The 12,841-nt window shown below is 43.7% G+C and overlaps 1 protein-coding gene across 1 annotated transcript in view; it reads right to left on the bottom strand.

The window, feature by feature from the left end:
• dnah3 (dynein axonemal heavy chain 3) overlaps positions 1–12,027 on the bottom strand; it is a 52,095-nt gene extending 40,068 nt beyond the window's left edge. The window contains exons 1-11 of the mRNA XM_071391150.1: positions 11,995–12,027; positions 11,528–11,629; positions 11,190–11,384; positions 10,724–10,852; positions 10,239–10,431; positions 9,773–9,968; positions 9,078–9,203; positions 6,634–6,829; positions 1,875–2,054; positions 1,043–1,179; positions 787–892 (exon numbers count right to left, since the gene is read on the bottom strand). Coding sequence (XP_071247251.1) covers positions 787–892; positions 1,043–1,179; positions 1,875–2,054; positions 6,634–6,829; positions 9,078–9,203; positions 9,773–9,968; positions 10,239–10,431; positions 10,724–10,852; positions 11,190–11,384; positions 11,528–11,629; positions 11,995–12,027 — 1,593 coding nt within the window. The remainder of the gene's footprint in view (positions 1–786; positions 893–1,042; positions 1,180–1,874; positions 2,055–6,633; positions 6,830–9,077; positions 9,204–9,772; positions 9,969–10,238; positions 10,432–10,723; positions 10,853–11,189; positions 11,385–11,527; positions 11,630–11,994) is intronic.
• Positions 12,028–12,841: the final 814 nt, after the last annotated feature.

The raw sequence follows: 12,841 nt of genomic DNA, 5'->3' as shown, positions 1-12,841 counted from the left end.
GACACCAATAAGAAGAAGGTACTTGCTTGGGCCAAGAAACACGAGCAATGGACATTAGACCGGTGGAAATCTGTCCTTTGGTCTGATGAGTCCAAATGTGAGATTTTTGGTTCTAACTGTCGTGTCTTTGTAAGACGCAGAGTAGGTGAACGGATGATCTCCACGTGTGTGGTTCCCACCGTGAAGCATGGAGGAGGAGGTGTGATGCTGTGGGGGTGCTTCACTGGTAACACTGTCTGTGATTTATTTAGAATTCAAGGCACACTTAACCAGCATGGCTACCACAGTATTCTTCAGCGATACGCCATCCCATCTGGTTTGCGCTTAGTGGGACTATCATTTGTTTTCCAACAGGACAATGACACAACACACCTCTAGGCTGTGTAAGGGCTATTTGACCAAGAAGGATAGTGATGGAGTGCTGCATCAGATGGCCTCCACAATCACCAGACCTCAACCCAATTGAGATGGAAAAGCAGTCAACAAGTGCTCAGCATATGTGGGAACTCCTTCAAGACTGTTGGAAAAGCATTCCAGGTGAAGCTGGTTGAGAGAATGCCAAGAGTGTGCAAAACTGTAATCAAGGCAAAGGGTGGCTATAAAATGTATTTTGATTTGTTTAACACTTTTATGGTTACTACATGATTCCACATGTGTTATTTCATAGTTTTGATGTCTTCACTATTATTGTACAATGTAGTAACCCTAGGTGTGTCCAAACTTTTGACTGGTACTGTAGGTCTACTAGTAGTGTTTGAAGGAAGGAAGGCAGCGAGGCAAATCTACCTTAGTAAAACCTTGCAGGGAGTGTTTTTCTTTGAGAAACGCCACTATATCCTGCTTTGCAGTGTTGTCTAGTAGGTTGCTGTACTTCTTATACACGTTCAGGTACCTGGAGATCATATTGAAATATTGCAATGAGTAATTTTCTTAAAAGAGCCTTCATCCACCAAACAGGTTAACATAAAAGTATTGGAAGAAAGTAGAATGTCAGATAGTTGACTCAAATTTAGGTAGTATAGGTTTAGTTATGTCCCCATACTTCTTTGGTCCCACAGTGTTCTTCTGGAAGATGCTCTTGGCTCTGTTGATCAGGTCTGTGACCAGCAGCTCGTCAGGTCTGACGGAGTGCAGATAAAGGCCTTGTCCCTGGATTTCTGGGAACAGGTTACACTCCACCTGTACAGAGAAGACCAGACAAACTGTCAGTCACAATCCTTTCCATGCTAAGCACGAGAACAGATTAATTATATTTGTTTTTTTTGTAGATAGAGGTCACATTCAATGGGTACAAATGTGAATAAGCGATTTTAAAGCCCACATGCAGTCTTTTTTTATTACATTTATAAAATCATCACTGTATGTTTAATAAATAAATACGTTATTTTCCATGAAAATAACTCAAAATATTTGTTTAATCATTTATTTCCCTGAGCCTCCTTTTGCCATTGAAATTATCAGTCTGTGCGGTTAGGATCATCTAGACTCTGAGCCTACCCCGCTTACCACTTCAAAGTATGAGGATACATGTACAAATAAAAGATGAATGGTCATTGGTCAGAATAATCTGATCAGATTGTGATGTCATGATGTGGGCCAAAAACTCCATCCCATCTAAACAGGCTGAAATTCCAGGATTTATTTTCAAAATCTCTTATACTAAAAGGGCATTATCATATTTTTCACAATTTCAGAGTTTTATTTCAACCTCATAGGGTGTAAATATCATAAAACAGGACTGCACTGCCCCTTTAAACTGTTAATATTGGAAATGTTTTATTTCCAGAAATAGATTGAACAGATTAGATAAACAACTGAACATTAATCATGAAGAACTGAAAGGACAGGAGGCTGAGTGTTCTTTTTTTTTATACCCGTGGGAGTTTCTGGGCGCTCTTGATGATCTCCATGAAGCCCCGGTGGATGAGCTCCCAGCATTCTTGAAGGCTGGGCAGAAAGACAATGCGAGGCTCCTCCACCCTCAGCTTGACCAGCAGCACCTGAGGCTGCACGAAGCGCATCTCGTCAAACACTTCACCGAAGTCATTCCCGTCCTGTCCAACAAATCATAGAGAACAGAAAAAATAACATTGGTTTTCTTTATAATGAACTAATTTAAATATATAGGCACAGTATGTGTTTCTATATCAAGTGTAGAGCGGATCTGGTCTGATCAAACGGGTGTAATCAAGTTAGGGTAAACCATGTGTGTAATTATAGATCAGGGGCATCAAACTCACAGACGATGCAATCGGCATCACTCTGCACACTGCCCTATCCCATCTGGACAAGGGGAATACCTACAGTTGAAGTCGGAAGTTTACATACACTTAGGTTGGAGTCATTAAAACTCGTTTTTCAACCACTCCACAAATTTCTTGTTAACAAACTATACTTTTGGCAAGTCGGTTAGGACATCTACTGTCACGCGGAATGACGCTGGAAAGACGAAGCAGGTACGGGAAGTAAACATTTAATAAATGACGAACATATAACGAGACAGGCACAGCGTCAGCAAAAAGGAACTAAGACAAACGACAATCAATGCAGCAGCAGGGAACAGAGCAAGGGAACAGACAAATATAGGGGAGGAAATGAACATGTGATAAGTGAGTCCAGGTGAGTCCAATAACGCTGATGCGAGTGACGAGGGAAGGCAGGTGTGACATCATTGGTAATCAAGCTTACTACTGTTGTGTCGTCGGCAAACTTGATTATTAATCCTGACTAGAACCAAGAAATTTGATCATATTACTCCAGTGCTAGCTTCCCTACACTGGCTTCCTGTTAAGGCAAGGGCTGATTTCAAAGTTTTACTGTTAACCTATAAAGCGTTACATGGGCTTGCTCCTACCTATCTTTCCCAGTTGGTCCTGCCGTACATACCTACACGTACGCTACGGTCACAAGACGCAGGCCTCCTAATTGTCCCTAGAATTTCTAAGCAAACAGCTGGAGGCAGGGCTTTCTCCTATAGATCTCCATTTTTATGGAATAGTCTGCCTAACCATGTGAGAGACGCAGACTCGGTCTCAACCTTTAAGTCTTTACTGAAGACTTATCTCTTCAGTAGGTCATATGATTGAGTGTAGTCTGGCCCAGGAGTGTGAAGGTGAACGGAAAGGCTCTGGAGCAACGAACCGCCCTTGCTGTCTCTGCCTGGCCGGTTCCCCTCTCTCCACTGGGATTCTTTGCCTCTAACCCTATTACAGGGGCTGAGTCACTGGCTTACTGGTGCTCTTTCATGCCGTCCCTAGGAGGGGTGCGTCACTTGAGTGGGTTGAGTTACTGACGTGATCTTCCTGTCTGGGTTGGCGCCCCCCCTTGGTTTGTGCTGTGGTGGAGATCTTTGTGGGCTATACTCGGCCTTGTCTCAGGATGGTAAGTTGGTGGTTGAAGATATCCCTCTAGTGGTGTGGGGGCTGTGCTTTGGCAAAGTGGGTGGGGTTATATCCTTCCTGTTTGGCCCTGTCCGGGGGTATCATCGGATGGGGCCACAGTGTCTCCTGACCCCTCCTGTCTCAGCCTCCAGTATTTATGCTGCAGTAGTTTATGTGTCGGGGGGCTAGGGTCAGTTGGTTATATCTGGAGTACTTCTCCTGTCTTATCCGGTGTCCTGTGTGAATTTAAGTATGCTCTCTCTAATTCTCTCCTTCTCTCTTTCTTTCTCTCTCTCTGAGGACCTGAGCCCTAGGACCATGCGTCAGGACTACCGGGCATGATGACTCCTTGCTGTCCCCAGTCCACCTGGCCTTGCTGCTGTTCCAGTTTCAACTGTTCTGCCTGCGGCTATGGAACCCTGACCTGTCCACCGGACGTGCTACCTGTCCCAGACCTGCTGTTTTCAACTCTCTAGAGACCGCAGGAGCGGTAGAGATACTCTCAATGATCGGCTATGAAAAGCCAACTGACATTTACTCCTGATTATTATTTGACCATGCTGGTCATTTATGAACATTTGAACATCTTGGCCATGTTCTGTTATAATCTCCACCCGGCACAGCCAGAAGAGGACTGGCCACCCCTCATAGCCTGGTTCCTCTTTAGGTTTCTTCCTAGGTTTTGGCCTTTCTAGGGAGTTTTTCCTAGCCGCCGTGCTTCTACACCTGCATTGCTTGCTGTTTGGGGTTTTAGGCTGGGTTTCTGTACAGCACTTCGAGATATTAGCTGATGTACGAAGGGCTATATAAAATAAACTTGAATTGAAAATTGAATTGAATTGAATGATTGAGTTGGAGGCGTGCTTGGCCACGCAGTCATGGGTGAACAGGGAGTACAGGAGGTGGCTGAGCAAGCACCCTTGTGGGGACCCAGTGTTGAGGATCAGCGGAGTGGAATTAATGTTTCCTACCTTCACCACCTAACCGTCAGAAAGTCTAGGTCCCAGTTGCACAGAGCGGGGTTCAGACCAAGGGCCTCGAGCTTAATGATGAGCTTGGAGGGTACTATGGTGTTGAATGCTGAGCTATAGTCAATAAACAGCTTTCTTACATACAGTTGAAGTCGGAAGTTTACATACACCTTAGCCAAATACATTTGAACTCAGTTTTTCACAATTCCTGACATTTAATACTATTAAAAATGTCCTGTTTTAGGTCAGTTAGGATCACCACTTTATTTTAAGAATGTGAAATGTCAGAATAATAGTAGAGAGAATTATTTATTTCAGCTTTTAATTCTTTCATCACATTCCCAGTGGGTCAGAAGTTTACATACATTAAATTAGTATTTGGTAGAATTGCCTTTAAATTGTTTAACTTGGGTCAAACGTTTCAGGTAGCCTTCCACAAGCTTCCCACAATAAGTTGGGTGAATTTTGGCCCATTCCTCCTGACAGAGCTGGTGTAACTGAGTCAGGTTTGTAAGCCTCCTTGCTCGCACACACTTTTTCAGTTCTGCCCACAAATGATCTATAGGTGTCACGCCCTGACCTTAGAGATCCTTTTTATTCTCTATTTTGGTTAGGTCAGGGTGTGACTAGGGTGGGCAATCTATGTGTTCTATTTCTTTGTTGGCCGGGTATGGTTCCCAATCAGAGGCAGCTGTCTATCGTTGTCTCTGATTGGGGATCATACTTAGGCAGCCTGTTTTCCACCTTAATTTGTGGGATCTTGATTTTGTATAGTTACTGTGTAGACTGCACAACGTTACGTTCGTTTATATATATATTATTTTTGGTGTTCATCAAATAAAGAAAGATGTACGCTTACCACGCTGCACCTTGGTCTCATTCCAACAACGGACATAACAATAGGATTGAGGTCAGGGCTTTGTGATGGCCACTCCAATACCTTGACTTTGTTGTCCTTAAGCCATTTTGCCACAACTTTGGAAGTATGCTTGGGGTCATTGTCCATTTGGAAGACCCATTTGCGACCAAGCTTTAACTTCACGACTGATGTCTTGAGATGTTGCTTCAATATATCCACTTAATTTTCCATCCTCATGATGCAATCTATTTTGTGAAGTGCACCAGTCCCTCCTGCAGCAAAGCACCCCCACAACATGATGCTGCCACCCCCGTGCTTCACGGTCGGGATGGTGTTCTTCGGCTTGTAAGCCTCCCCCTTTTGCCTCCAAACATAACGATGGTCATTATGGCCAAACAGTTCTATTTTGGTTTTATCAGACCAGAGGACATTTCCCCAAAAAGTACGATCTTTGTCCCCATGTGCAGTTGCAAACCGTAGTCTGGCTTTTTTATGGCGGTTTTGGAGCAGTGGCCTTTCATGTTATGTCGATTTAGGACTCGTCTTACTGTGGATATAGATACTTTTGTACCTGTTTCCTCCAGCATCTTCAAAAAGGTCCTTTGCTGTTGTTCTGGGATTGATTTGCACATTTCGCACCAAAGTACGTTCATCTCTAGGAGACAGAACGCGTCTCCTTCCTAAACAGTATGACGTCTGAGTGGTCCCATGGTGTTTATACTTGTGTACTATTGTTTGTACAGATGAACGTGGTACCTTCAGGCGTTTGGAAATTGCTCCCAAGGATGAACCAGACTTGTGGAAGTCTACAAGTCTTGGCTGATTTCTTTTGATTTTCCCATGATGTCAAGCAAAGAGGCACTGAGTTTGAAGGCAGGCCTTGAAATACATCCACAGGTACACCTCCAATTGACTCAAATGATGTAAATTAGCCTATCAGAAGCTTCTAAAGCCATGACATCATTTTCTGAAATTTTCCAAGCTGTTTAAAGGCACAGTCAACTTAGTGTATGTAAACTTCTGACCTACTGGAATTGTGATACAGTGAATTATAAGTGAAATAATCTGTCTGTAAACAATTGTTGGAAAAATTACTTGTGTCATGTACAAAGTAGATGTCCTAACCAACTTGCCAAAACTATAGTTTGTTAACAAAAAATGTGTGGAGTGGTTGAAAAACAACTTTTAATGACTCCAACCTAAGTGTATGTAAACGTCCGACTTCAACTGTAGGTCCATTATTATTTCGACACAGTTTCGATTTGGTTTTAATAATTTGAATGTCGATTGAGATCGTCCCACAAGAAAAATAACAGGGATAACAGGCCGGATTGAATGGGCTCGCGGGCCATATGTTTGACACCCCTTGTATAGATAGTTGAACCGTGGTTGAACCCTGGCAGAGTTGAGTGGTTAGACAGACCTGGTGCAGGGTGAAGAATTGGAGCAGGTCCTGCAGGGAGGCAATGATCAGGCTCCGGAGCTGCAGGGACATGAGGGTGGCCACGCAGGAGAAGAACTCCTGGGCACTGACTGGGGCCACGTGGTCACTCTGGGGCACCAGGGGCAGCCAAAGGTCCTTATAGGTGACAAACAGGGACACACAGCGCGGCAGCCACCTGCAAAACACAGACACTGGGGTCTCATATAGTCCAAATGAGGGATTGTTGTATGTACAATAATATATACACAATATGCAACAATTTCATAGATTAAACTGAGTTACAGTTCATATAAGGAAATCAGTCAATTGAAATACATTTATTAGGCCCTAATCTATGGATTTCACATGACTGGGAATACAGATACGCATCTGTTGGTCACAGATACCTTAAAAAAAAGGTAGGGGCATGTATCAGAACACCAATCAGTATCTGGTGTGACCACCATTTGCCTCATCCAGCGCAACACATGTCCTTCGCTTAGTTGATCAGGCTGTTGATTGTGACCTGTGGAATGTTGTCCCACTCCTCTTCAATGGCTGTATGAAGTTGCTGGATATTGGCGGGAACTGGAATACGCTGTCGTACGCGTCGATCCAGAGCATCCCAAACATGCTCAATGGGTGACATGTCTGGTGAGTATGCAGGCCATGGAAGAACTGGGTCATTTTCAGCTTCATCCTTGAGACATGGGGCCATGCATTATCATGCTGAAACATGAGGTGATGGCGGCAGATGAATGGCACGACAATGGGCCTCAGGATCTTATCATGGTATCTCTGTGCATTCAAATTGCCATCAATAAAATGCCATTGTGTTCGTTGTCCACAACTTATCCTTGCCAATACCATAACCTCACCGCCACCGTGAGGCACTCTGTTCACAACGTTGACATGAGCAAACCACTTGCACAACGCCATACACGCCGTCTGCCATCTGCCCGGTACAGTTGAAACCGGATTCATCTGTGAAGAGTGCACTTCTCCAGAATAACAGTGGCCATCAAAGGTGAGCATCTTCCCACTGAAGTCGGTTACGATGCCAAACTGCAGTCAGGTCAAGACCCTGGTGAGGACAACGAGTACGCAGATGAGCTTCCCTGAGACGGTTTCTGACAGTTTGTGTGATTCTTCGGTTGTGCAAACCCACAGTTTCATCAGCTGTGTGGGTGGCTGGTCTCAGAAGCCGGATGTGGAGGTCCTGGTCTGGTGTGGTTACACATGGTCTGCGATTGTGAGGCCGGTTGGACGTACTGCCAAATTCCCTAAAACAACATTGGAGGCGGTTTATGGTAGAGAGATTAACATTCAATTCTCTGGCAACAACTCTGGTGGACATTCCTGCAGTCAGCAAGCCAATTGCACACTCCCTCAAAACTTGAAACATCTGTCATTGTGTTGTGTGACAAAACTGCACATGTTAGAGTGGCCTTTTATTGTTCCCATCACAAGGTGCACCTATGTAATGATCATGCTGTTTAATCAGCTTCTTGATATGCCACACCTGTCAGTTGGATGGATTATCTTGGCAAAGGAGAAATGCTCAATAACAGGGATGTAACAAATTTGTGCACAACATTTGAGAGAAATTAGCTTTTTGTGCATATAGTAAATGGCAGGGATCTTTTATTTCAGCTTATGAAACATAGGACCAACACTTTACATTTTGCATTTATATTTTTGTTCACTGTATATGCCCCCAGTGATTGAATAGAGGCTTGCTGGCAGCGGTGTGACACCATTTTGCCACCAGTGGTTGATAGGAAAGTTGCCACCAGCATTCTGCCGCCGACAGTGGTCTGATACAGTAGGTGCTTGCTTGCTGGTCCCCTGTATGTATGTTACTCTATGATGTAGTTTCCGCCTCCAGAAAAAGTACGAAACCTAGCAACTGGTGCAATGTTTAGGCATTGGTGCAACTGGTGCAATGTTTAGGCAGCGCCACACCAGAACATGATCTCCTTTGGCTCTACTGTGGTTGGCAAGGGAGACTGAACTATCAGGGAACAATGGTATCCAAGCAGGCACAAACTCAGAAAAAAAATCAACACATTTTTGTGAAATTTCAATGGCTCATATTTCAGCCACAAATCATGTTTACTGGTCCCTTGCTCTAAACAGAGCAGGTTGCAATGGAATCCTTAAGTGAGAAGAAAGACACGACAGGGGTATGACAGAGTGAACAAGGAGAAAACATGAGACTCTCACTACAACACCGGGATTAGCCATGCAGACCTTGGCCTATCTGCCGACCTGTATGTCAACCCGTCTGTCTGTCTACCTGGCTGACTGACTGTCTTACAGGCTCTGACTGTCTGTCTATCTGGTTGACTTGACTGACTGTCTACCCGTCTGTCTGGCTGGCTGACTGTTTCACTGATTGTTTGATTAACTGCCTGACTGACTGAAGACAGTAGGTTACTAACCTATTAGCCAGGTCGTCCCTGGTGATTTGGCACTGTCTCTGAATCAGCTCTTCAAACTCGGTGGGCAGCAGGGGGAAGTTGGCAGAGAAAAGGTCCCCTAGTCTCACAAACCTCAAGGAGGAGAAACTGAAAGGATGAGAAAAGAAAGACAGAGAGACATAAGGGTTAACTTGTATTATCTGAACTGTGTGTCCACTTTCATTTCGCACACCGATCAACTCTTATTTGAGACATTTAAGACATGGTTATTAACAGTAGGGGTTCATGGTGATTCACTTGGTTTGATCAGCTAATGCAGGTTAATACGGGAGATCAACAGAGCACCATGCATAGGCTCAGGCAAGTCCATTAAGAAACTGTATCTGAAACTCTATCTTCTGATCCACAGAGAGATTAGCTCTTAGAGCATTTAAACAATTGTTTAGCTTGTGTTATGGTACTGAGCTTAGTTTTGCTTCCTTATGTTTTTTTGGGTAAACAGTTTATATGCCATTATGAGATTGGTTGCCAGAGCAACAGTGTATTCTGCCACACATAGACCTACTACCAAATGTGATCTGTGATTTGGGGAATGTAAACCTACGCAAACCATTTTGTTACCTAGTTTACTGGAACTACAAACCCTGACACAAAATGGAAGACGGTTACAGTTGATGCTCATTTTAAGCCAGTCTTTGCTCAGGCTACTAGGCTACCTGTTCACCCAGAGGTCCTGCAGATGGAACATCATGGGGTTGAGAGTGAAAAGGTGCTGGCTCTGCCAGGTGTGGGCCTGGCTGTAGTTGCAGGCCCAGGGGACGGGCCCTCGGATCACCCTCCTGGGGAAGGGCCTGGGGATGCTGGAGATGAACAAACGCTGCCTCTCCGACGGGTCCCTCAGGATGTAGTCAACTGGTTGAATCCAAGAGGAAAGACAGAAAACATGGAGGCAAGGGAACTTTCAATGGGGGAAGGGTGATTTGATAGACAACCACATTGCTTTAATAGGAATGTTTGCGAATATGTGTAGGCTATATTCTTTTAAGTTGTTGCTGGATAGTACAACTAAAATGACTATCTACATTATTAGTACACTCATTACAAGTAGTGTATTAATAAATTAAAGTAGTATTGCAGTACATGTAAGAAACATTGCAGTCATGTAACAAATCCTCCTGCTACCTATGCTCTTCCTGAGACTGAAGCCGTAGTCTTTGTTGACCTCGTCTAGCAGCTTCCCCTTCAGTATCTCCATGTCCCTGCTGCTGTCCTGAATGCCAGGGGGCAGGAGCTTCATTATGTTCTTAATCTGCTGGGGGGGCTGGTGGGCCAGCATTGGGCTGTGGACGCCGTTACTAATGTAGTACAAGTACCTCTGTAGAAACCAGCAAAACACATCAAGTAAACATCCAAAATTAACAAGCTGCCAAAAGAGTGAAAGCAATGGAACAATTGACTGACTAAATTGGTTGAACGGACTGGACGCTATACTATTCTAATTGCCTGCTCTATTCTATTCCTACTATTCTATTCTTCTCTATTTGATTACATTCTATGTAATTCTATATAATATATAATATTTCCTTATCTATTCTATTTCCTTCCATATTCCATTCTATTTTCCCTATCTATTCTACTTCCTTATCTATTCTATTCTGGATGCTTACCTTCAGGTCTCTTTCTGTAGGTTCTGTCTCAAAAGGCCACATCTGTTCCTCTTGGCTCCGCATGATGTCCAGCTGCTGTTTGGGAGTCAGGGGTCGGCTGATGGGGGGCAGAGGCTCTCTGGGGCTGAGCTTAAGTCCAGGTGAGTTCGAGGTGTCAGGAGCTGAATCCCTGGGATTGAGATGACAAAGCATTACAAAGACCACTTCAATGACACCCCTTTGTCCAGATTTCATATTTGATAGGTATCTTACCATCCCCTGGGAGCGAGTCTCTTCCTCTTCTCAGCTGGGCTAGATGCTAAAATGAGAATTAAGATAAAATGTTCTATCTTGTTTTGGATATTATTGTTTTGACGCCACTCAATTCAGCACCGATCAGGTGGTCAGCAAAGGAGCAACAATGGGATGAATCAGAATAAGAATTATTCACATATGAAAATGTCAAAAGGATACAAGGTGCAGGTACATCCCCAAGTGAGTCTTTGACGGTTCCAGGTCTCCTCTGTAGGTTTCTGATCTTCAGGTGACGAGCCTGGGGGCTGTAGTTGTTCCCAATGGACTCACTGGGGGTGCGATGGTGCCGTTGTTCCTTATAAGGGACAGCCAGAGTCCAAGAGGTGTTCTGGAGGATGGGTGGGTGATGGCTGTGCCTGAGAACAATCTGGAACAATTTAAAAGTAATGAGTTAACTTGCAGGAATAACATGGAATCGTCCTAGTAGGTATGCACACAAAGGAACACACTCATATTTTTCCCCCTATCAATAGCACTTTAGGGACTGGCTTCTTTACATAAAGGTCTTACTTGGTAAAGCTCTGATGGTTCTTCACTAGAGGCCTGGGGCTGAGGTGGGAGACCAGGTAGTCCTCTTGCATGACTCATGTTATATATAGAATCATCCTCCATCTGCAGTTCAAAAAGAAACTCTCACTCAGCTGAGCAAGGCTCTCTGGCCACTACATTCACAAACACACTTATGTGGTATGCATAATTCAGTTATCAAAACAAAGCATAGCCTACCTCTTTTAAGCGTTCCATTTTAATTTAGGAAATTGTCAATTAAATAAGTAACGTCAAACTAGAGGCAGTGGTTATACAGCGGATATAACATGTTTAAATACTAAACCCTTTGAAATATGTGTCTAAAACACACGAACCCACTGCAAAACCTGCGCACACCAATGTGCGATGCAATTTTATCCACACAGAATGATTTGAAACATTCCAATACACCCGAAACGTTCCATTACAGTATGTCATAATTAGCCTACCTGTCGCTGGTGCTTTCGCGACAGTATTTCCATTCTGGCAACATGTCGTTTCTTAGCAAATGCCATTCCTAAAATGTATCACAAAGCTTCGTTTGTGACATTTCTCACAAAATTTTCAAAGTGCCACTGCCACACCGCTTGAAAGACCACCTCTGGCACCAACTCATACAGCCATTGTTATGATGAATTGTAGGCGAAGTAGCTACTGTAGTCCACCATTCTACCCGGCTGATATAATAATGGGAAAATCAATGTTGATGACACTATTCTGTAGTTAAAGAACTACAATCAGCTACAATGTCTCTATCCGGGGACTTCTCTCCCATGGTAACAGCTGTCGTTACCTAGCAACGTGAGGCACTAAAACTTTTAGGCATATGTTTCAATCAAATGTTTTTACTAGAATGACCAGCAAATAGTACCAAATATTGTGCTTGAGCTGGACTAGAAAGACAGTTCTTAGCCTGTCATGAGATTTTGTTCTGATTGAGAGACTTGACAGAATACACTTTGCTGAGCCATACATATGGGATTTGAAGATTTATTTGTGCATGCAGTCATCCATAAACGCAATCATATTATGCTTCAACATGCGATGATTGTTGATAGGGAGATGAACGAAGGGGATTCCCACGCATACAATCAGTACCGCTAATTTGTGTGAAAACATCGATTTACAAAACGTTTCTACTGGCCACTAGGGGTCACAACACGCTAGTTCGTGGTAGTGAGGTCAGTGAGGGTTTGGTTGCGCTGATGTGGCAAACAGAGGACAAGCTTATTCAACTGTTCTCTGAGATTTAAAAGAAAGCAAACTTTGGGATATTTGAAGATTAATATTGTTGTT

The sequence above is a fragment of the Salvelinus alpinus genome, chromosome 3 (assembly GCF_045679555.1).
Source record: "Salvelinus alpinus chromosome 3, SLU_Salpinus.1, whole genome shotgun sequence".
Taxonomy (NCBI): domain Eukaryota; kingdom Metazoa; phylum Chordata; class Actinopteri; order Salmoniformes; family Salmonidae; genus Salvelinus; species Salvelinus alpinus.
This window is presented reverse-complemented; position numbering and strand designations above follow the sequence as displayed.